This window comes from Mustela nigripes, chromosome 1 (assembly GCF_022355385.1).
Source record: "Mustela nigripes isolate SB6536 chromosome 1, MUSNIG.SB6536, whole genome shotgun sequence".
Classification (NCBI taxonomy): Eukaryota; Metazoa; Chordata; class Mammalia; order Carnivora; family Mustelidae; genus Mustela; species Mustela nigripes.
In genome coordinates this window covers 6843753-6868510 of record NC_081557.1, presented here as the reverse complement: position 1 = coordinate 6868510, position 24758 = coordinate 6843753, and the positions used below count along the sequence as shown (strand labels likewise).

Genomic DNA, 24758 nt, shown 5'->3' with positions numbered 1-24758 from the left:
CTGGGCCTGGGCCTTGGTGTCCCGTCAGTAGCAGGGGGCGGGGGTGCCTGTCACTTGCTGGGAGTCTGGGCTGGTGAGGGGGGCCAGGTGGGGGGCTGGCAGGACAGTCTCATGCCCCTCCACCCCCTTGTAGTTCTCTGTGTTGGGGTTTGGTTTGAGAGCGCATTGAGGTAATAGTCTGGACGGTCTGGTGGCCTTACCCGCCCACACACCCCACACTGAGGCTGAGTGCCTGCGACAGAGGCGGGGAGACCCCGGCTGCCTCTGAGCGCCCCTGCCCCAGCATTCCCATCCTGCCCCACCCCAGTTGATCCTGTGCAGCCTCTTCTTGGGGGCTGGGGCCCAGGGACTGGGTCCCCTACACTGTCTGGATTGGGCTCTGGAAGGTGCCTCTCGGTGGCCCCCAGGAGAGAGGGGAGCGTGGTGATGGGCGGCAGGGACTGCTGGGGTCTCGCAGGTGGGGGGGGCGGCAGGGGCGGGGCGGCTGGGCCTGCGGATCCCGGCGGTGGGCTGCAAGGCAGTGCTCTGGGACCCCCGGTTTTCTAACTGGGAGCAGAGATGGAGAGAAGTGAGGACCGAGGCCCTGGAGGGAGGGGGAGCCCTGCAGGCCTGGGGACTCCCAGGGCCTCCTATGAGGTGTAACTGGACCCCTCTGACCTGCCGGACGCAGGGCATGCGGTCCTGACCTCCACCTCCCGGGGGGGCCCATCCTTTATATAAGGCCCCAGCAGGCTGGGCCATAGCCCGTGGCCATGGCCTTCACGGACCTGCTGGACAGCCTGGGTGGTGTGGGGCGGTTCCAGCTCGTCTACACGGCCCTGCTCCTCCTGCCCTGCAGCCTGCTGGCGTGTCACAACTTCCTGCAGAATTTTACGGCCGCTGTGCCCAGCCACCACTGCCGGGGCTCCGCCAACCACACCATGGCCGCCACCAACCACTCGGGGGCCTGGCTGAGGGCCACCGTACCCCTGGACCAGCTCGGGGCCCCTGAACCGTGCCGGCGCTTCACGGAACCTCAGTGGGCCCTCCTGAGCCCCAACACCTCTGTCCACGGGGCAGCCACGGAGGACTGTAAGGACGGCTGGGTCTATGACCTCAGCACATTCCCGGCCACCATCGTGACGGAGGTCCGCGGGGGAGCCAGCGCGGTGGACGGGTTGGGGGGCTGCTGCCCGAGGCCGAGGCTAGAGCGCCCCTCTCCCTTTCTCCCCTGCAGTGGGATCTGGTATGTGAGGCCCGCCCCCTCCGCGACCTAGCTCAGTCCATCTACATGGCCGGGGTGCTGGTGGGCGCCGCTGTATTCGGCAGCCTCGCGGACAGGTGAGCCTTGACGTCCCAGCCACCTGAGCCTCTTCATTCATTTTACTTTATTGACGCTGATTGGTAGAGAGATGACGTATTCGCATGGTTCACCGTTCTAGAAGGTGTGGGAGAGTCTGCAGGGAAGCGTCCCTTTCCCGCTGCTGTCCCACCGTCCACTGATATCTAGAGGGCAGCCTGGTTTCTGTGTCTCTTTCCAGATATATTTTATGATTCTTTAAAAGTTTTTTTTTTTTTTAAAGATTTTATTTATTTGACAGAGATCACAAGTAAGCAGAGAGGCAGGCAGAGAGAGAGAGGAGGAAGCAGGCTCCCTGCTGAGCAGATAGCCCGATGTGGGACTCGATCCCAGGACCCTGAGATCATGACCTGAGCCGAAGGCAGCGGCTTAACCCACTGAGCCACCTAGGCGCCCTCTTTAAAAGTTTTTATTTATTTAATTGACACAGAGAGAGGGAACCCAAGTAGGGAGAGCAGGAGAGGGAGAAGCAGGCTTCCCACCAAGCAGGGAGCCCGATGCAGGGCTCCATGCAGAGACCCTGGGATCACGACCTGAGCTGAAGGTAGGTGCTTAATGACTGAGCCACCCAGTTGCCCCAATATTTTATGATTTTATGTCATCCGTGCCACGGGTACATATGCTCTGTCTCACCTTTGTCATGCCAATGCTGGTGCACCCCACGGGTGCTTCTGGACCTGGCTTTTACTTCCCCTCCAGGCCTCTGCATGTTCCTTTACAAAGAACTTTCTGGTCCTTCTTCCTACTGTCCCTGCTGAAATTCTATGGTATGGATGACCGGAACTAAGAAGAACGGCCCCTGAGGGTAGCTGGAAGCCCTTCTAGAGGGACCCCAAGATACCCAACCCTGCGCTTGGCCACGATGGAGTCGGCTCCGCACCTGTCTTCTTGCTCCCGCCTTCCAGCTCGTCCGCCCCTTCCCCCTCCCCATCTCCCCTCCCTCCCTGCCAGTTCCAGAGGGCCCCCCGCCCCGGGCTCTGTGCTTTAGGCCCCTCGTGGGCAGCTCTGCCATGACTGTGGCCGTACTAGGTCATGGCACAGCCCGCCCTTCCTGTGGACGAGCTTGTCTCTTACCCACGGTGTCGTGTTTGTCACCAGCCCCCAGTGCAGGACGGTTACTTACCTCGAGGTGATTGAGGCATGTTTGCGTCAGAGAATGAATGCGTGAACAAGTGAATGGGTCGGGGGGCGAGCAGCGTGCGGCCCCCTTCCTGGCCTGCTGCCCTCCCAGCCGCGCCAGGGCTCCGGCCCCGGACCCTCACTCACACATGGGGCAGGGCCAAGGCTGGACCAGGATAACCCTGCTACCCTGAACCCTGACCTTCGACCCATTTGTGCTGTGACAAGCCCCCGTCCCACCTGGACCTCCCCAGCATGACCAGCTCAAATGAGGACTCGACGCTGGGGTCCTGCTCCCACTGGCCCCTGAGTCCTGGTGTGAGGCCTCTGTCCAGCCAGAAGCTCACTCAGGGGGCCTTCTGACCACAAGCCCCGAAGATCAGGAGCGGGGTTGGGGCAGGGGCAGATACACTCCTCTGGTGAAGGAACAAAAGACAAAAGACAAGTCTTGGGGCGCCTGGGTGGCTCAGTGGGTTAAGCCTCTCCCTTCGCCTCAGGTCATGATCTCAGGGTCCTGGGATGGAGCCCCGCATCGGGCTCTCTGCTCAGCAGGGAGCCTGCTTCCTCCTCTCTCTCTCTGCCTGCCTCTCTCCCTACTTGTGATCTCTATCTGTCAAATAAATAAATAAAATCTTAAAAAAAAAAAAGAAAGAAAATATGTTTAAAAAAAAAAAAAAGACAAGTCTTCGTGTCCGGTTTTCCCTCCCTGACCCTCGGCAGCCAGCACCTGCGTCCCAGCAGGTGCCCCTGGCTCTGTTGGAGGGACTGGCCTGGGGGAGCCGCTTCCTCTCTCCCTCCCCCGGCAGCCCCCACGAGAGATGCGGCTGCTGCCCCCGGAAGCTAACCCCAGCCCGGCGCCTGGCTCAGGCTGGGCCGCAAGGGCCCCCTGGTCTGGTCGTACCTGCAGCTGGCAGTTTCCGGGGCCGCCACCGCCTACTTCGGCTCCTTCGGTGCCTACTGCGTCTTCCGGTTCCTGATGGGCATGACCTTCTCTGGAATCATCCTCAACTCCCTCTCCCTGGGTGAGTCCAGCTAAGGAGGGCCCTGGCGGGGCGGCCGGCTTGTGGAAGTGGGGATCACGCCAGATCTGTGGACGTCTTTACTATTGTGTTGGGATGCACGTCCAGTGACTTCCACTCAGAAACACTCGCCACCCCCACCCCGCCCCGGGGTTCTCGGGCTATCTGGGCTCTCCCCACCGGCCGTGAGCCGCAGACCCTGGCAGCAACGCGTCCCTCCATATGCTGAGAGACTTGGGTTGTTTCCTGTGTGCTATAGTCCCTAGGAACCACTTAGTAAGCACCTACTGTATGCCAGGTTCAGTGTGGGGTCACAAAGGGAGCTGAGATGCAGTGGTCCCCAAGGCTCCAGGCTGTCCTAAGATGCTGTGGCTCCAAAAAGGGCAGGGCTCACCCAGGCTCCTTAGCCCCAAGGTGGAGACCTGGCCCCTTGGGAGCCAGATGGGAATGTCCCCCACGCCCAAAGTGACAGGGTCAGTCCTCACTCCAGGCTGGTTTCCGGCTGCTGCTGGTCGCTCCGGCATGGAGCGCCGTCAGGCAGTAGAAAGCCTATGGTGCACACAGGCCGGCCACCGGTTTGTGCTAAGGGCTAGCTGGGACACCTGGGACACTACCAGGCTCAGGGAGGGTCTGAGGGATCCAGACACTGCTGCCGAAGACGGGATGGGTCCTTCATTTCAGGGATGGGGGAAAATCTTAGGGCTGGAGAACCAGGCCGCACCAGGCTCGCACACCTGACATCCCCCTCTCTGAATCAGGACCCTGAAGGTTGTTGATCTCACGCGTGATCCCCACAAATCCCAGCCCACTGGCCTCAGCCTCCAGGGCGGGCGCCCAGCCACAGCTGGTGGGATCGGAAGGCGGGATCGGACATGCACGGCCCGTGTCGTGCTAGAATTGGGTCTGTGAGACACACCTCCTACGAACACATAAACTCTCCTACCTGTGCACGCACCCATATACGCATATCCCTGCGCGCACACACACACACACACACACACACACACACCCTGTACTACCACTACATACCAGATGCGGCTCTGAGCGCCAGAGATGGAACAAGGTACATAGCAGATTTCTGGTCCCACGGAGCCTCTGTTTTGTGCAGGAAGAAAGCCGCACAAACAAGCGGCTTATACAGTGTGTGTGAAGGGCACCCATGCTGCAGAGGAAACTAAAGCCCAGAAAGGGAATGAGCGAGCAGGGAGCTGGGGGGACGGTGGAGCGGCCAGGGCAAGTCCTCGCTGAGAGGGGTCACTGGGCAGAGCTTGCAGGAGGGAGGGGGTGTGCCCCGCCGCTATCTGGGAGAGGAACATTCCAGGCAAAGGCCCCGAGGGGTGTGTGTTTCTAGTGGGGTCAAGATGAGGGGGTTCTTTTTTTCTTTTTCTTTAAAGATTTTATTTATTTATTTGACAGAGAGAAATTACAAGTACACTGAGAGGCAGGCAGAGAGAGAGAGAGAAGGAAGCAGGCTCCCTGCTGAGCAGAGAGCCCGATGCGGGACTCGATCCCAGGACCCTGAGATCATGACCTGAGCCGAAGGCAGCGGCTTAACCCACTGAGCCACCCAGGCGCCCTCTTTTTTTTTTTTTTTTTTTTAAAGAATTTATTTATTTATTTGTCAGAGAGAGAGCGAGCACGAACAGGGGACCGGCAGGTGGAGGGAGAAGCAGGCTTGTCGCTGAGAGAAGGAGCCAGATTCGGGGCTCGATCCCAGGACTCCCCGATCATGACCTGAGCTGAAGGCAGGCGCTTAGCTGACTGAGCCACCCAGGCCTCCCGAGGAGGGGGTTTTTGTGGCGGGAGGGTGGGAAGCAGGGGGTGGAGTGGTGACAGGTGAGGTCAGGGAGTTGGGGTTGTAGGTCCTTAGGGCCTGTGACCACTTACAGACTTTGGCTTTGACTCTGAAAGGCAGGAGAACCTGGAGGACCCCAAGCCGAGGAGAGGCCTGACCTGATCTGACTGAGTGTTTGCCACCAGGGCGGCCAGTTCCAAGCCTCATGCCTCCCCGCCAGCCAGCCAGCGGCAGAGTGGCTTGGCTGCAGGGGTGGGGTGGGGTGGGGTAGGGAGGTGGGGGGAGTGGCTAGCTACTCCCCCAGGTGCGTGCTAGCAGGAAGGGCTCAACTGGATTCTGTTGGTAGAAGCAACAGGATTTGGTGATGGACAGGACGCAGGAGCTGCCTGCTTCTGGGAAGGGGAAGTGTCCTCATTAATGGGCTACGGTTGCCTTGTAAGAGCGTGCGTGATTTCTTAACCAGTGCCCCATGCGTGGACAGCTAGGTTGTTTCCAAGTTCTGCTATTTACAAAAAAATCATATAATTAAGAGCCATAATATTTCCTTTCCTACCAACCATTTATATCTTTTGCTGGTTTTTGTGGGCTTTTTCTTTTTTTGTTTTTTTCTTTTCTTCTCTCTGTTTTTTTTTTTTTTTTTTTTTTTTTTTCCTTTTGGTGGTTTTCCTATAGATATATAAGAGCCCTTCCAATATTAAGGAAATGTACCTTTTATCTATAATTTGAGTTGCAAAGTTTTTGTTTGCATGTTTTTGTTGACATTATGACTTGATTTATGGTGCTTGTTTGTTTTTGTTAAAGCCAGTCAAGGCGTTGGTTTTTATATGCAGACACTCTTATTTTTATAAAGTCAAATTTGTTGATTTTCCCATTCGTTGCTTTTGGTTTTTTTCTGGGTTTTCTGGCATTCTTAGAAAAGATTTTCCTGACTCTAAGATTGAAAAAAAATTGCCATGATTTTTTCTAACATTCTTGTGGTTTAATTGGTTATATGTATTTTTTAATTTTTTTAAAGATTTTTAAAAAATTTATTTGTCAGAGAGAACACAAGAAAAGGGAACAGCAGGCAGAGGCAGAAGCAGGCTCCCCGCTGAGCAAGGAGCAGATGCAGGGCTCGATCCCAGGACCCTGGGATCACCACCTGAGCTGAAAGCAGATGCTTAACTGACTGAGTCACCCAGGTGTCCCTTACTGGTTATATTTAGTTCTTGGGTGCACCTGTGTCTCAGTAGATCTCTGGAAAAATTTCAAGTGGCCACAGAGTCGATATGAGGGCACAGGTGCATTAGACAACCTTGGGGGCTGTGGTGCCACTGATCCTGCCCTGATTCCCTCTGCAGTCGTGGAGTGGATGCCCACCCGGGGCCGGACCGTGGCCGGGGTCTTGCTGGGGTACTCCTTTACCCTGGGTCAGCTCATCCTGGCCGGAGTGGCATACCTGATCCGCCCCTGGCGCTGGCTGCAGTTTGCTGTCTCTGTTCCGTTCCTCATCTTCTTCCTCTATTCTTGGTACGTCCCGACATGGAGGGGGGTTGGGAGGGTGCCCCTGTGTGACTGAGCCTTGCCGGGCATGGTGGGGACTTGAAAGGGGGTGGATGCTTGTGGGGACCACAGGCTCACAGGCATTGCCCACGGCTGTCAGGAAGCTCTGATAAAATCCCTTCCGTTGATGTAGGGCTCCAGAACGTTCGAGTGGTTTTGCTTTGCTCATCAGTTCCTTTGCAACTCCCAACAGGAGGGGAACTGAGACGCAGCCCAGAGAGAGCCATGACTTATTCAAGCCACACGGCAGGGTCAGAACCAGATTCAAAACTGAATCTGTCACCGTTTTTTAGGTGCCTTTCAGTGGGTCCCTGTCCGCTGTGCTTTGGGAAAGGGAAGCTGGTGTGTCCCCAGTCTTCCTGAGTCTGGAGGCGGCTGGAAAGGAAAAGAAGGTGCATTTGCGTTTGGAGAATGGAAGGCGCTCTACTCACCCCTGCGGTCCTTCATCCTTCTCTTGGTCCCAGGTGGCTGCCAGAGTCATCCCGCTGGCTCCTGCTGCACGGCAGGTCGCAGTTAGCCGTGGAGAACCTGCGGAAGGTGGCCGTCATGAACGGGAGAACGCAGGAAGGGGAGAGGCTGACCAAAGAGGTAGGCGGCGGGGCTGGAAGAAAGGGGAGGGACCGTTTCTAATCTGGCTGGTGGCCTCAGGATGTGCCAGGACTCAGTAGCTTGCCGGGACGCGCCCCACCATCCAGGTGGAGAGGCTGGGAGTGAGGAGAGAGGGAAGACTTCTGGGGAGGCGAGAAGGCATCACCATCGAAGGGCTGGGCGGTCTGCGAGAAATCATTTAACTGCTTTGTTCATCGGTCCATCCATCTCTGCCATGGGGAAATAACCCCATTCCCATGGAATTGCCGAAATTTAGATAAAATAATAAAGTGAAAATATTGAAGTAGAAGCCGTAAGAGGAAATTATCAAAGAATCAATAATAAAGGTACCCTTACGATAAATACCAGCATCAGAGAATTACCATTTGTAAGATCGTCACCATTTATTATGAGTAAGTAGGGTTTCCTCGAGCCCCATGCTAGGCACTCTGCTGAGGGCTTTATGCCCATAATCTCATTTAATGTGTTACTTTTGTGGTTGAGGAGGCCAAGTTTGAATGGGCCGGGTCATTTGCCTAAGAACACACAGTGGAAAGTGGCAGAACCGCTCAGAACCCCTGCCTTTAACCACGACCCAGGCCTATCTCAGAGTCTCTCCTGGGAGTGAGGTGTGAGGGTCCCTCCAGAACCACAGGTGGCGATTTCAGCCTAATCAGCAGGCAGCTCAGGAGCCCTGGGACTCACACTGGAGCCTCTGCTTCATCCCGAAGCTCTGGAAACAAATCTGTTGAAAGCCATCAGTCCCAGGATGCAGAGACTAGAACCAGCCATCTTGCCGGGGACCGCAGCCTTGACCTTCCTCTCCCCAGATGAAGGGACTCCTCGCAGGAAAACAGGGTCCCAGATCCTTTCCTTTTGCTGATCAAACTTCCCGTGTCCAGGTGGTGAACTCCTACCTCCAGAGTGAGATCGCAAGCGTGCGCACCTCTAACTCGGTCTTGGACCTCTTCCGAACCCCGGCTATCCGGAAGGTCACGTGCTGTCTCATGGTGGTCTGGTAGGTGATGTGCTCGAGCCCACGTCTTTGACCTGAGGCAGGGCCAAGCCTCCTCTTATCGCCACTTCCAAACTCTGTTCTCAAATACTCTTAATGCAATGAGCAGGTGAGCCTCGTGAATTCGACCTTGTTCCCTACCCTTTCTCTACGGTTCTCTGGCCCTCTGCTCAGTGCTAAGATGTGGTCATAGATGAGACATTTGTGCTGATCTGGGGACCCCACATCTGGACAGTGGGTCTCACCTTGGTGGGGCTGGGGGCGCCCGTTGGAATTACCCATGCAGCTTTTCCAAAATGCACCTTGTCCCCTCCTGATAGGCCCTTTGGGGCTCTCCAGGAGATTCTAGGAAGTGTCCAACTCTGGAGAAACACTTGTGGGTCAGGAAGGGACAGACAAGGAGACAATAATGTCTATGAGGTATGACAAGTGTCCTTACAGCAGTTCTCCTGACTGGAGCTGCCGAGCACATCATGCAGGAGATGGCGTCTAAGTGGGTTTTACAAAAACGGTTGTGGAGTTTGCCAGGGGACCAGGAAGGAATTCAGAGCGGCCACCTAGATAAACAGGAAGTGTAAAACGGATCAAACCACAAGGACAACTTGTTCCCATTAGCACAGACTGGAGCTGGCAAATCCTAAGATGAGGAATGGATTTAGAAAGGGGGTAGAGGGTATTTTAAGGACCAGGACTAGGTATGTAAATAGTAAGGGTTTGTGAAGTAGGGAACACAGGCTACAAGTCATCTGTTCTCAGGAGGACACCCAGCATTCTTACTCAGTGGTTACCAGCCAGGCTGTGGTAGATGACCAGATGACCTGGGTGACCTTGAGCGAGGCAGCCAGCCTCCTGGTGCCACAGTTTCCAGCTTAGATGCCTACCACTAAGGTCCTTTTGAGAACTAAATGTTTAGACATGTAACCCCCCACACCTGGCCAAGTTAAGTGCTCAGGTAGAGTCTAGTCTCTGATTTAAGTTTGGAGCTGTGTCCCCTATGCACTGGTGGGATTGTCCACCACTCTGGACCTTTGGAGGGCTTCTGCCCTGGGCAGCCAGAGGGCTCCTCAGAACCCAAGTTGGGGCCCACCCCCTGCTTCGCTCTCCTCTTCCCACCGGGAAGAATCATCATGAATGAAAAATTCCAGGGTTGAAAGTCCCCTCTTGGATCCTTCTGGAGAGAATAAGCTAAGGCCCGTTTCTGTTTGAAGGAAGTAATTCGGGCAGCTAGGGACTGGGTCAGCCGGATGGAGTTTCTGCAGGCAGGTGGGGAGATTTGGGAGGAGGAAAAAGAATTTTGAGGAACTGGTAGGCTTTCACAAGCTCCTGTTGTAAATGCCTCCTGTAACGTGGATTTCTTTTTCTCTACTGGTTGGTTGTTTTTTTATTCCTAAATTACAAAACCACTGCATACTCATTGGGAAAAAATTTGATTTTTCAAACAACCCAGAAACGTAGACAGGGTCATGTATTGGTTGTGAGACTAGACTCAAGTGTAGTTCAATTTAAAAAACAAGACAAAACAGGGGCGCCTGGGTGGCTCAGTGGGTTAAGTCTCTGCCTTTGCCTCAGGTCGTCGCCCAGGGTCCTGGGATCGAGCACCGCATCGGGCTCCCTGCTCAGCGGAGAGTCTGCTTCTCCCCCTCCCTCTGCCTACTTGTGCTCTGTCTCTCTCTGTCACATAAATAAATAAAATCTTTAAAAAATTAAAAACAAAATAAAAATTAAAAACAAGACAAAACAAAAGGCAGGACTCTGGAACCCGACTGCTTGGATTCGAATCTCAGCTCTGCCACTTATCTGCCACAGCTCTGTCTGTGTCATCTTGGGCGAGTTCCTTAACCTCTCTGTGCCTCAGTTTCCCCACCTGTAACACTGATATCATAATAATACCTACCACATAGGGCGGTTGTGGAGATTAGAAACATTCACGTATAGAACAGTATCTTGGTAAACTCAAGACTCGAACCTGCTATCACTGTACTGAAGAAAACCGAAAGCTTCTCCTCCCACTCTGCTCACCCCACCCCCCCAGCAGCAAGCCCTGCCAAGCACGAGTCCATATCCTTCCAGACCTTTGTACACAGAAGACGCCACATGTATTCTTACAAAAATGGGTCAGTACCACACAGATCCGCTACTTGCTTCTAATAACGCAACCGTCTCTGTAAATATCTTTGCGTGTTACATGAACCCAGACCTGCCTAGAGTCAACAAGAATAACTGTATCAGCTTTCTAGAAGGGTCTTTTCTTCTCCATCTCCCCGACTCAAGTAGCTGGGGGTAGGTGGGAGGAAGGGAGGCGTTTCTCAGTAAGCACTAAGGGGGCAGAGGCCGGGGTCCTGCTTGGAGAGAGCCCCCTGCCAAATTCCATTTTTCCACCTCCCTCTGCCCCCAGATGTCCCAGAGCTTGTGTCGCATGAGGTGTTGCAGGGAAACGTGGCCAGGCCGACCCGCCGGGTGCATGAGGGCCTGTCCCATGCTTTTATTGTTAAGTGGGCTCAATGACACCTAACGAAGTGTGGCATCAGGATGGCTGATCGCTGTGCAGTTCAGCGCCTGCTTCCTGCTTCGGAAGGCTGAGTAATCACCCGCGTTCCCCACGTGCGGTTTATCTACCCGTCAGTTGATGGACACTTGGGCTTGCTGCCACCTTTCCACTCTTGTGAACAGTGCTGCTATGAACACGGATGTACAAATAACTCTTTGAGACACTGCCGCAGGGACATTTTAAATTTCTCTAGAGCCCCCCCACCCCTCCCCGCAGTGTGGGAATTCCAGACCTTTGCCATCAGATTGACTGTAAACCCCGCCTCGGCAGAAGCAGCCATCTACGGGTGCAGACTTCTCAGTAAACATCGGGAGACGCTGTGAGGGTCCGAAGGGGTCTTCGCCTGGTTGGAAGGCTCTCGTTTTCTCCTTCCAGCTCTTAGATGTGAAGTTCAGATCAGCCACTGAAGGGAGGAGGAGGGGCTGGAGCAGTGCAGATAGGGAAAAACACTCACACTCCGGAACCCACATTTGGTCTCGGGGAGCAGGTGCTTAAGCAGGGACATGGAGGGAGGGTAGCCTGGGCTCTAAAACCCAAGTCAGAGACTTGGATTTGGTGAGGGGAAGGGGAGAGGGGCATGTTAAATTCAGGGGATTTTCACTCCCTGAAAATGGAGTCCTATGTCGTTCATCCTGTGTGCCATCTCCTGGGTCCAGAACTGTGGACCTTGGGCTGAAGCAGGACCATTCTGCTGCATCTTCCAGGTTCTCCACCTCCATGGCTTACTACGGGCTGGCCATGGACTTGCAGAAGTTTGGACTCAGTGTATACCTGGTGCAGGTCCTGTTCGGGGTCATAGACATCCCGGCCATGCTGGTGGCCACCACCACCATGATTTATGTGGGCCGCCGGGCCACCGTGGCCTCCTTCCTCATCCTGGCTGGGCTCATGGTGATCGTGAACATATTTGTGCCCGAAGGTGAGCCATCTGCTCTTGCCGTGACTGCCCGGGAGTCTCTGGGGTCTGGTGAGCCTTGACTACAACAAGGGAACAGGACTGAGGGATGTTCTTCAGGATCTGGAAAGGAAGTGACTATCTATTAGCAGAGTTTTTACTAAGCACTCAGGGCTCAGTATCAGGGTCATGGTGGAGAATTGGCAGAGACATGAGTCTTTGCCCCCAAGGCATTTACCATCTTGTCAGGGAGATCAGGTTGATGACCTTTGAAATTCCCAGTTCCCAGGGGTTCCAGTGTCAAGGAATGGGACCCAAATGTAGGTATCTAATAAACAGTCCAGTGATTCCAACAAGAAGCTGGGGTTGAATGTCAAGAGTCCTAGAGCTTGTGGGAAGCCAAGGGCTCATGGCCTTGGGCCACTTGTCTGATTTCTCAGTGTCTTATTACCTTCCTATGGAATGGTACATTACTACTATTGGTATTTTGACACATTTTATCCAATCTTTTTTTCTTTTTGTAGATTTTGTATTTGACATAATTGAGATAATATTATATGTGTGTATACATATGATTATATTTATATGTATGTGTATATCTTATTTATATATATAAAATATATCCTATTTCACTATATAACATAAATGTGCTTTTTCATTTTATTTATTTATTGTTATTATTATTTTTAAAGCTTTTTTTCATTCAGTTTAGAGAGAGTGCCAGAACATGGTAGGAGGAACAGAGAGGGAGGGAGAAACAGACTCCCTGCTGAGGAGGGTTGACCCCAGGATCCCAAGATCATGACCTGAGCTGAAGTCAGTCGCTCACCCGAGCCACCCAGAATCCCCTATTTATTATTATTATTTTTTAAGTAGACTCCATGCCCAGTGTGGAGTCCAGCGTGGGACTTGAACTCATGACTCTGAGGTCAACACCTGAGTTGAGACTGAGAGTTGGATGCTTAATGGCCTGTGTCACCCAGGTGTCCCGAGATGCTTGTTCCTGTTCATACAAATGTCCCATGACCCCAGTGTTGTATTACTGTATGACAATTCATCCAGATTGGTGTTTTACAACTCTGGCTGCTTGTTGGAATCTCCGAGGGACCTTGAAAGAAATACCCAAACTTGAGGCTCTCCCCAAGAGGCTTTAATGTCATGGAGGGGGGTAGGGTCCAGGTGTGGGTATCTTTTACGTCTTCCCTCCTGGACCCAGTGCACAGCCGGAGGATGTACCATAATTTCCTTGACCGTTGCTTGGAGGTTGGGCGTGCCGTGGGGGTTTTACTGTTCATAACCAACAGCAGGACAAGTTAATAATGGTAAGAGCAAACATTGAGTGAGCGCTGAGCCCTTTGCACTCCTGACGTCATGGAAACTTATGACAACCCGGCGAAGCAGGTGCTGGTATTTTCCTCATTTTATGGTTGAGGACACCAGAGAGGTTAAATGCAAGTGACCAAGATCACCCAGCTGGCTCAGAGCTGGGGTTTGAACCCAGGCCTCACTCCAAAGTTTGTCTTGCCTCAGAAAGGGGAAAAGGAGGCAGAAGTGAGAGAAGAGCAGGGTGGGGCATTCCGGGGCCTCGGGGGGCAACATGAGGTGATGCGGATTCCAATCCGTGCCGCCCGCTGCTTGGCCTCCCTCCTCCCTTTTCGGGCTCTGAGCCTCAGCCTCAGCCTCTTCCCCATATCCCATCCCCTCCCGAGCACCCCTGCTCCCACTGCTACCCCTCTGCCTCCCTGACCCCTTTGGGGCTCTGAGCTCCCCCTAACCCCTGGCTCTGTCCACCTCTCTGCAGATATGCAGACCCTGCGCACGGCCCAGGCAGCACTAGGCAAAGGCTGCCTGGCCAGCTCGTTCATCTGTGTGTACCTGTTCACTGGAGAGCTGTACCCCACAGAGATCAGGTGGGTCCATGGGGTGAGGGGAGCAGAGCAGCACCTGCCCCAAGCTGGGAGACCCCGGAGCCCCAGGCCTCAGCACCTGCTGAGTTTGGTGAAGCAGGACCCCTCCTTCTTTCCATCTGCTCCCTGACACCCGGGGCCCGGCCCTCTAGGCAATCTGGGCCACAGTCACTGACCAGTCTGCACTTTTTAGGCAGATGGGGATGGGCTTTGCCTCGGTCAGTGCCCGCTTTGGGGGTCTGGTTGCACCCCTGATCACCACGCTCGGGGAGTTCAGTGCCATCCTGCCCCCCATGGGCTTTGGGGCCACTTCGATCCTGGCTGGGCTGGCTGTCTGCTTCTTGGCTGAGACCCGCAACGCGCCCCTGCTGGAGACCATCGAGGCCATGGAGAGGAGGTAAGGAGCCTCTGGGCATGGTGGGGTGGGGGTGGGGCCAAACAGGCTGCAGGTTCCTGTGAAATGACTTGGGGCCATGAGGGTCCTCCCGATGCGGTACCAATGTCATGGTGGGTGGGTGAGAGCCACACCGGGAAGACCAGCCTCGCCCACCCACCTTTGTGTAAGAGGCTTGGCTTTCATCAAGGACAGACCCAACCGTGAATGGTGACACAGAACAAAGAATAAATTGGAGACCAGGCAAAACAGGGAATGAGTTGAGGTCAAGCCTGGCAGAGACATGGGGATGACGGTTTGTAGGGAGGAGAGGTGCCACATTCAGAAGCAAAGACAGGCCTGTGTGGCTGCCGGGGTGGCCTTCCAGATTGGCCCAGAACACCAGAAAGGGAAACGCCCCTTAATGACTTTTGTCGTATTGTCAGAAAGGAAAAGCGCTACCAGTTCTCTGGGGAAAGTGGAACTTTCCTCAACAATTAACATTGGAAAAAATTTCTCCCATGGATCTCCTTGGGGCGGTCACTGAGTAAGGTGATGTCCTTGAGGATCTTTCTGAAAATGCGGTGGACTTGGTGCGTTTCCCAGCAACAGTGAGGTCACCGAAGACCCTTAGATGGGGTAAGGGAACAGGGCCCGAGGCTGTAGCTTTCTCGGGGTCCAGCTTGATCTGGCAGCTGGAGCCGTTGCTCTAGGGACCTGCGAGGTGGACTGTGTTTGAAATCCGAGCTCTAGAAAAATCTCAGTAATGCCAAATGAATTCTAGTTTTGAGTAACAGAGCTCCCTTTGATCCTGCCAGGAACATTTATTATAAAGCTACTGTATGTTGTTACAGATGTGAACCAATTACATGATGGAGACCATTTACTAAAACTAATTTAATTTAATTTATTGAGAGAGAGAGTGCAGGGGGAGAGTGAGGGAGAGAGAGAATCTCAAGCAGACTCCATGCCGAGCACGGAGCCAGACATGGGGCTCAATTCCACAACCCTGAGATCATGACCTGAAGTGAAATCAAGAATCCAATGCTTAACTGACTGAGCCACCCAGGCGCCCCTAAAAATAATTTTATTTTTTTAAATTGTTGAGGGGCACCTGGGTGGCTCAGTTGGTGAAGCATCTGCCTTTGGGTGAGGTCATTAACCCTGGGGTCCTGGGATTGAGCACCAAGTTGGGCTCTAGGCTCCGTGCTCAACTGGGAGTCTGCTTCTCCCTCTGTCTGCCGCTTCCCCTGTGTTCTCACTCTGTATCAAATAAGTAAGTAAAATCTTTTTTTTTTTTAATATTTTATTTATTTATTTGACAGAGAGAAATCACAAGTAGATGGAGAGGCAGGCAGAGAGAGAGAGAGGGAAGCGGGCTCTCTGCTCAGCAGGGAGCCCGATGCGGGACTCGATCCCAGGACCCTGAGATCATGACCTGATCCGAAGGCAGCGGCTTAACCCACTGAGCCACCCAGGCGCCCTAAAATCTTTATTTTTTTTAAAAAGATATTATTTATTTACTTGAGAGAGAGAGAGAGAGAGAGAGCAAGAGAAGGGAGAAGGTCAGAGGGAGAAGCAGACTCCCCGTAGAGCTAGGAGCCTGATGTGGGACTCGATTCCAGGACTCTGGGATCATGACCTGAGTTGAAGGCAGTGGCTTAACCAACTGAGACACCCAGGCACCCCAGTAAGTAAAATCTTTAAAATAAAATAGAATAAAATAGTTGGGAGAAAGCCATTCTTTCTCACAACGATTTGCTGATCAGATCTGACCTAGCTGGTCCTACAGGAGCCCGGTCATCCCGGGGGTGTGGAGACCTTGACCATGTGGCGAAACTAACCAACATCTAAAAACAGAGTGTTCTCTGAAGCTTCACAAATGCTGCAGAGTCATCCCAGATTTTGTATGGTTTTATCATTTATTTTTTACATTAACATATGTTTGAGGGTGTTTGTGTCTGTGTGTGTTGAGCGAGGTCTGGGGCAATCTCAAAAATACCCTCTTTGTCTGAACCCTAGAGGAGAACGTTGTCGAGACCCCCCTGGCAAATGCTCTAATGTGTAATTCTCTCCAACAAGGATGTTCTGTTACACAACCTCAGTGGAGCCATCCCAGTCAGAAAGCTAATATTGATAAATGATTTCCATTTAATCCTCTGGCCTTGGTCAAGTTCTGCTTGTCTTCCCCACGCCCATCCCTGGCCCCACCCCCAACATCCTATAGAACAAGAGGATGTGGTTCAGAATCAGAAGAGGCATTTAGACGTTGTATTTCATTTGGGCTGGACGAAGTCCTCCGGTGTTCTCGGACCCTCTAGACTCCAACAGATCGACAAGGTTTTATACTAGGAAGGACAAGTGTGAGGCCATAAAGTACACTTATAAAGGGCTTTCAGGAGATGAAGGATGCAAAACAGTTAAGAGGGGAAAAAATGCAGGCAACCATCAGGAAGGCCCAGGGTATCCTGGTGCACCACCCGGGGGTCCTGTCTGCCCTCTGGTCTCTGTCACAGGCTTTCAGCATGAAAGGGAGATACCGAAATCTCAGGGAAGCCTAGGCACATATGCCTGTTGAGGGGTTTTCTCGGTATCCCATTGGTCACAGCTAAAATCAGATGGTAGAACCAGGTAAACCAACTGCAGACCATAAGTTCATAATTTTCAACACACCATACTAGACGGGCTGGGAGAGGCGTCCTCCAGAGGGAGAGCCCCACTTTGACAGCACCTGATGAATTACTGGCTAGTCTATTTCCTCCTTGCTGTGGTTGATGGTCAGTGTCTTGGCTCCAGGTGTCTTTGAAGTTGAACACGGAGCTGCCACAGACTAGCTGTGAATTCACCATGACCTTGACCGTTTTGAAGATGCCAGACCAGTTGTTCTGTAGATTTCCCCCCGGGTTGGGGTTTTCCAATGTTACCGGTTGCAGCTTAGACATCTCTGGCACGGTTATCACAGGCATGAGCCCGAGTCCTGCTCATTGTATCCCACCAGCTGGTACAACTTTCTGACTTCTGTGTTCTTTCACGATTCTTTCAGTATGTCCTTGTTTTCTGGCTAGTCTAGCTCATTTCCCCATAGCTGTCTTGGTAGCAACCCTTTCCCTGACTACTTGGTTCATTTTAAGAAAGATTGGTATTTAGAAGCCAAGGTCCTTGGGGCGCCTGGGTGGTTCAGTTGGTTAAGGGTCTGCCTCTTGATTTTGGCTCAGGTCACGGTCTCAGGGTTGTAAGATGGGCCCCCGCCATTGGGCTCAGCAGAGCGTCTGTTTGAGATTCTTTCTCTCTCTCTGCTCCTCCCGCACCCTTCACTCTCTCTCAAATAAATCTTAAATTAAAAACAATCCAAGATCCACGTATGAGGGACTCATTATTATGGTTTTTTTTCCTGCTCTCAAGCCCTCTCAGCAGACAGAAGTAGGGAATATATGAATATACATATAGATACAGAGAGCAGTACATCTTTTTTTTTTTTAATATCTGTAGATCATACTGAAAACCATGAGTCACACCATTACTTCCAACTCCAATCCAACAGCACCCACCACCAGGTTTATCCCAGTTTGGTCCCTTTTCATATTTAACTCCCTTCTCTGACAAGGAGAAACCTGCCTTCCCTCCGCCTTAACCTAGTTGCCTAACTCATCAATCCCCCAGCATGTAACCCATCCCTCTCCTCCGCGGACCCCTCTACACCCACCCTGGGCTCCAAAGGTCCATCCTGGTCCCTCTATGTGGACACCTACCTTGCTTTGCCCCACATGATGGCTTTAAGATCGAATTGTTCAGGAAGAGAAGGGAAGAAAAGTTTTTCCATATATTCTTGATGGGGTTGTCATTGTCATAAACAGATAAAGGGCAATCCCCCTGACCTCCCCACTCCGCCAACCTCACATCCCTCTAGATGCCCCCTTGAGATAATAGCAAGTATAACAAGGCCAAAAGGTAGATGAGCCACATTCAGAGCCTGTTTGCATCTTGTATAAACTTTTGCATAAGAAATCTAAAGCTGTGAGTGATTTTTTGGTTAAGATTGTGTTTGTTTATTTATTTGAGAGAGAAAGAGAGAGAGCACGAGCAGCAGGAAGGGCAGAGGGAGAGGGTAAAGTGGACTCCCCACTGAACACAGAGCCTGATGGGATCTTGGGGCTCAGTCCCAAGGTCCTGAGATCTTGACCTGAGCTGAAGTCAGATGCTTCCCTGTCTGAGCCACCCAGGCGCCCCTAAACCTGTGATTTATTAAGGAGGAAATAGCACGATGCTTTTTTAGCAAATAGAATGGGCTCACATCTTGGGGAACAAAACCTGCTCTTGGGTTGGAGCTGGACGAGCAGTTGCTTTGGGACAGTTTCTCAACCATTTCTCATTATCACCCCTCCCCTCCCCACTGCGGGGCTTTTTCTATATATACATTTCTTTCCCCCTAATCACACCCCCACCCTCCCAATAACAATGTAATACCACAGATACACTGTGTATCTGTTGACATACTGTAGCCCTTTGGAAGGCCACAAACCATTTAATATCTTGGATTTTTTGTGTCCCCCTCTCCCCCCACCAAGAACCAGTTTTTGCCTCCTGGAAACAACATCACCCCCATGAAGAATGAGTGTTCTTCATGATTACCTGTTCCAACAGTCATGGGACCTCTTGCAGTTAGGATTTTTTTATTTTTAAGATTTTTATTTATTTATTTATTTGAGAGAGAGAGAGAGAGAGCTTGAGATGGGAGAAGGTCAGAAGGAAACACAGACTCCCCATGGAGCTGGGATCCCAATGCGGGACTTGATCCCAGGACTCCGGGATCGTGACCTGAGCAGAAGGCAGTCGCTTAACCAACTGAGCCACCCAGGCACCCGCAGTTAGGATTTTTAGAGCCCCTGAGGGGCTTATAATCAGATAAAAAATTTAATATGCTCCTGCATGATTCTCAGGGGTTCTGGTCCATGTTCTTCTTTAATAACCTGTCCAGGGTTCTTCTTGACAATTCCCCCATAACCAAATAAGAGACAGAGACAACTCAACTTGTTTTGGTTTTGTAGGAAATGGTGATGTTGGGGAACAGGAGGCAAGAAACAGCCTCTGTCGAGCGGAATTTTCTTTTCTTTTCTTTTTTTTAAGACTTTATTTATTTATTTGACACACAGAGAGAGATCACAAGTAGGCAGAGAGGCAGGTAGAGAGAGAGGGGGGGAAGCAGGTCACTTTTTTTTTTTTAAGATTTTATTTATTTATGTATTTGTCATAAAGAGAGAGAGAGCACACAAGTAGTCAGAGAGGCAGGCAGAGGCGGAGAAAGAAGCAGGCTCTCTGCTGAGCAAGGAGCCTGATGCGGGACTCGATCCTAGGACCCTGGGATCGTGACCTGAGCCGAAGGCAGCAGCCTAACCCACTGAGCCACCCAGGCATCCCCCTGGGGTGTCAAAGATTAAGATGAGAAGAAAATGTCTCTTTCCAAGGTTCACGTTACCCATCTCCAAGATGGCGGCAAACCAAGAGGGATCAGCAGTAACACACCTTCTACTACTGGTTCCTGGGTTATGTAAAGATGTAAGGGAACCTCCTCCGTTTTTACTTCACAGGCTGCCAAAAATCCATTTGTTAATGAATAATTTCTATGTAAATTGTTCCCATCCTTCATGAATCACAAGAGCAGATACTGTTTTTCCAGAATGGTCTGTATGCCTGGTGTGGGGCCAGGTCAGCCTCTGTGACCCAGCTGGGCTTCTGCCCCAGTTTGTTGGGGCAACACAGCAAAGGAAGAGTGGACGAACCCTGCTCAAAAAGTCCTCTTCTGTAAGAATAGAACATTCACAAAAGAGGAAATGCTGATAGAAAATAAACAGAGGAAAGCTATTCACGTCAGTCATAATCAAATAAATGTAAAATAAAATGGGAAAGAGGTCATTTTTAAATATCCAATAAGGAAAATGTTTAAAACATAATAGTAGTCAAGGAAGACGTATAAACAGGAAGGAGGAAACTCCTGCAAGTTTCTGGAAGTTTCTTTGGCATTACTGATCATGAGATGGCAAATTTTCATATGCTTCTAAGTAGCAACAACATTTGCAGAACTCTGCAGTAAGCAAATAAGCTGAAATGCGGACAAAGGATATTGACAAGGATATTCATCACCATATTTAATACGCCCGGAAAAAATGTAAACTCTCCAGCTCTCCAACAATTTCAATCAATTATAATATACCGTGCAATAGTAAAAAGTTATGTTGATTAAGACGTTTTTTAAGATTTTATTTATCCACTTCACAGAGATCACAAGTAAGCAGAGATGCAGGCAGAGAGAGAGGGGAAGCAGGCTCCCTGCTGAGCAGAGAGCTGGATGTGGGGCTTGATCTCAGAACCTGATGCAGGGCTTGATCCCACGACCCCGAGATCATGACCTGAGCCGAAGGCAGAGGCTTTACCCACTGAGCCACCGGGCGCCCCGATGAAGACTTTTTAAGGGCCTGGGGAATGTTTATACTATATTTTTAAACAGTATATTAAAATCAATTATGATATTTCCTAATTATGTCAAGAAATAAGAGACTCGGGGCGCCTGGGTGGCTCAGTGGGTTAAAACATCTACCTTCAGCTCAGGTCATGATTCCAGGGTCCTGGGATCAAGCCCCACATTGGGCTCTTTGCTCCGTGGGAAACCTGCTTCTCCCTCTCTCTCTGCCTGCCTCTCTGCCTGCTTGTGATATGTGTCTGTCAAATAAATAAATAAAATCTTAAAAAAAAAATAAAGAAGAGACTCAAGGGATGTCTGGCTGGCTTAGTGTATGGAACATACAACTCTTGATCTTGAGGTCATGGGTTTGAGCCCCACATCAGGTGTGGAGATTACATAAGCAAGTAAATAAATAAATAAAATAAAAATAAACTTCAAAAAAAAAATAGAGACTCGCAAGAAAGAAATATCTTAAAATGGTGACAATTGGTGCCTCAAGGTATGAGTGAGAATTTTTTTCCTGGTTACTTTGCTTTTTCTTTTTCTTTTTCTTTTTCTTTTTTTTAAAGATTTTATTTACTTATCTGACAGAGAGATCACAAGTAGGCAGAGAGGCAGGCAGAGGAAGAGAGAGAAGCAGGCTCTCTGCTGAGCAGGGAGCCCGATGTGGGACTCGATGCCAGGACCCTGGGATCATGACCCGATCCAAAGGCAGCCGCTTAACCAACTGAGCCACTCAGGCACCCCCTGGCTACGTTGCATTTTAAAAAATTATCTACAGGGGTACCTGGCTGGCTCAGTCAGAAGAACAAGAGATTCAGTCTTGGGGTCCTGAGTTTGAGCCCTGCACTGGATAGAGATTAGATAAATGAATAAAACATTAAAAATATTTTAATAGGAAAATTATCTCCAAATTGTCTATATTGAGCAGGCTTTCTTTGGTAACCTAGATGGAGAGGCACACAATGAAAATAATTATAAGAATTCAGTTAGGTCGGGGCACCTAGGTGGCTCAGTATTGAGTGTCTGCTTTTGGCTCAGGTCATGATCCCAGGGTCCTGGGATTGAGCCCGCATCAGGCTCTCTGCTCGGCAGGGAGCCTGCTTCCCCCTCTCCCACTCCCTCTGCTTGTATTCCCTCTCTCCCTGTATCTCTCTCTGTCAAATAAATAAATAAAATATTTAAAAATTAAAAAGAAAAAAAAAAAGAATTCAATTAGGTCATTTCCCAGGCACAGGGAAGCCCTTCTCAAGGCCCAGAAGCTAGGGATGGGTCTGGGAAGAGGTTAATGCTCCTTAAAGCCTGCCAAAATGGTGGAAAGACCCAGATGAGAGGCCACAGGGCCTGGACACATTTGTGAGGCTCCCGTTAGTGACCTTCCATGGAGTTTCTTCCACTGGTAGGGGGGGGGGGGGTGAGAGGGGGGGGGGGGGGGGGATGGGTTGCAGGCTTTCAGCAGGAGGTCTGACGCTCCACCAAGACTAAAGCCCAACCCATTGGTCAGCTGGGACCTCCTGCCACCATCTCACGCATGGTGAACACCAGCGGCATGGCTGACCCCAGTACACTTTTATTTTATTTTATTTTATTTTTTTAAAGATTTTATTTATTTATTTGACAGATGGAGATCACAAGCAGGCAGAGAAGCAGGCAGAGAGAGAGGAGGAAGCAGGCTCCCCACTGAGCAGACAGCCCGAAGCGGGGCTCAATCCCAGGACCCTGGGATCATGACCTGAGCCGAAGGCAGAGGCTTTAATCCTGAGCCACCCAGGCCCCCCCCCCCCCCCGTACACTTTCAATGCTTATTGTATTATATTCCAGAATTTAAGAAAAGAAGACCATGGATTTCAGGTCCCACAACAGGCCTTCTGGTCATCTTTGCTCATATGATAAATTTTAAAAATGGCATTGAGCCAGTCTAACCATTGGAGCAGTTGAATCTGGAGAATGTCTGCCTCTGGGTTTTTAGGAATTGTCTTTGGAAGGGATGGGGAATCCATGGGTGGGAGCTGAGGAGACAGAGGCAGGTGGGACAGGCTTCTGTCCCTCAGCCCCCACCTGGCAGGCACACAATGGGTGAATGGACCCAAGAGACAGAGTCAAAAGGGCTACAAGGCAGGGCACCTGGGTGGCTCAGTGGGTTAAGCCGCTGCCTTCGGATCAGGTCATGATCTCAGGGTCCTGGGATTGAGTCCCACATCGGGCTCTCTGCTCAGCAGGGGGCCTGCTTCCCTTCCTCTTTCTCTGTGATCTCTTCCCTTCCTCTCTCCTACTGTGATCTCTCTCTGTCAAATAAATAAATAAAATCTTTAAAAAAAAAAAAAAAGGCTACAAGGCTTCAAGTGCAGAAAAGAGAGACATGGCGGGCAGTAGAGGGAGTAGAAAGAGACGTTTCTTTGGAATTATGTGAAGAGATAATCACACCCAAAAATGGCTTAAACCATTGGACTAAAAGGTTAGCAATAAAAGAGTTACAATCCAGGATGAAAGCTCTGATTAAACATCTGGAACATTGAAAACGTTCTCACACCGGAGCCCACGAAAATAGACTAGAGAAATTGATGAGAGGTGTAAATGACGAAAACAAGAAATCAATGAAGACTAACAAAACTATGTAGAACAAACCATTCTCGGGCTGCACAATTCCAGGATGAAATAAAAGGGACCAAAACACGAATTATTTCAAAGATCGAGGAATACAATCGAAAAAGGCAAAACTGCACCTGTTCAAAGGATGGAAAGCCCCATGGGGCAGCCCTCATACCGTTTGGGAGGCCCAGCCCCTGACTTTCCTCTCTGCTCCTGCCTGACTGATTCTCTACCTGGGGAAGAGGGAGAAGGGCCTTGGCAGTGCCCCGTCCCCCCATGGTCTCTGGGGGTGTCCTTGGCCCGCAAGGGAGCCAGGCCCAGCCCCAGCAAGTTCAGTGAGCCTGGTGCCCCATAAACCAGTTGAGAGACCTTGGGTGTGTGTCTGGCCTCAAATCTTCGTTGGAAAACTTTTTAACCTTGCAGTCTTTCCCTGAGGGGCCCCCATGAGGACTAGCGGAAGGGCCGCTGTGGCTTCTACCATCCTTGGGGGTTTGCAGACAGTAGAGACCCAGGTCTTGAAGGCTGTGCACACACAACCTGCTTCTTGCCACCTCCTTTCTGCCTTTTTGTCTTATTTTTCCATTTGCCTTTTCATTTCAACAGAGTCAAAGGAGGTCTTTCCAAGAAGGATGAAGAAGAGAAGAGGGAAGAAATTTCTCTCCAGCAGCTCGGAGCTTCTCCCCTCAAAGAAACCATCTAAGCTGCCAGAAGCCTAGTGCTGGCTCACAATACCTCTTTGGATGTCCAGACACCCCCACGGCTGTTTCTGACGCTGATGGGGGTGAGGGAGGCCAAAGACCGTCCCAAAGAGCCAGCCACAAGCCAGCGCTCTGGTTCCTAGAAAGAAACTGACCACCAGCAGCTGACTGGCATCACAAATGTGTAGAAAGTCAAGAGAGACCCTGTCCAGGTGCCAAACATTGTGTCTTTGCAAGGTTAGGGTGGCTGACACTTGTGCCCCTGGTTGTCCCTGGGATGGCCCCACCCAGCTTGTCCTTGCGACCTCACTCTGCTCCACTCCTTTGGCATTTACTCTGTCTTGCCCATATATGCAATTAAACTCTTTTCTCCTAGTTTGTATGACTTACCTTCTCGACTAGCAAATGTGGGATTTGCACGTGGCACATGCTTAGTAAGTAGTTAGTTGAATATGTGATGAAGCTGGACTCAGGCACTGGATGGAGACCTCAACCCCTCCCGCGCATTCCTGGCAATACCACCTTGCAGAAACAGGATGTGGCTTGGTTCTCCAAACATCTCACAGGGAGGTGAATTCATTCCATTCAGATCCATTCCCAGTCCAGATGTTGGACAGGTACCTGCACCCCTGACCTTGGCCTTCACTGTCATTCAGATTGGATTCATGAAGGATTCAAATCCTGGTTCACTGAGTAGTCTTGAGCAAACTTCCCTGTCTGATCCCTTCCCCTGGAATTACCAGAGAATCGATGAGATCAGGGCTCCACCCCTAAAGCTCTAGGAAAAAAGGACAATCTGGGAAAAAAGTAAGAATATCACAGTTTGGGCAGGAACCACTGCAACATGTCATTTCGCCAAGGTCAAGTCTTTCAG

At 51.1% G+C, this 24758-nt stretch overlaps 1 protein-coding gene across 1 annotated transcript; it reads left to right on the top strand.

Annotated features, from left to right (window-relative positions):
• The first annotated feature begins 484 nt into the window (after positions 1-484).
• On the top strand, positions 485-24259 carry LOC132005953 (solute carrier family 22 member 20). The gene is made up of 10 exons (XM_059383518.1): positions 485-1127; positions 1217-1320; positions 3326-3480; positions 6613-6781; positions 7279-7402; positions 8305-8420; positions 11670-11884; positions 13662-13770; positions 13961-14164; positions 23790-24259. Exons 1-10 carry the CDS (start codon positions 753-755, stop codon positions 23884-23886), a joined length of 1668 nt encoding a protein of 555 aa, XP_059239501.1. The 5' UTR covers positions 485-752; the 3' UTR covers positions 23887-24259.
• The last annotated feature ends 499 nt before the right edge of the window (positions 24260-24758 follow it).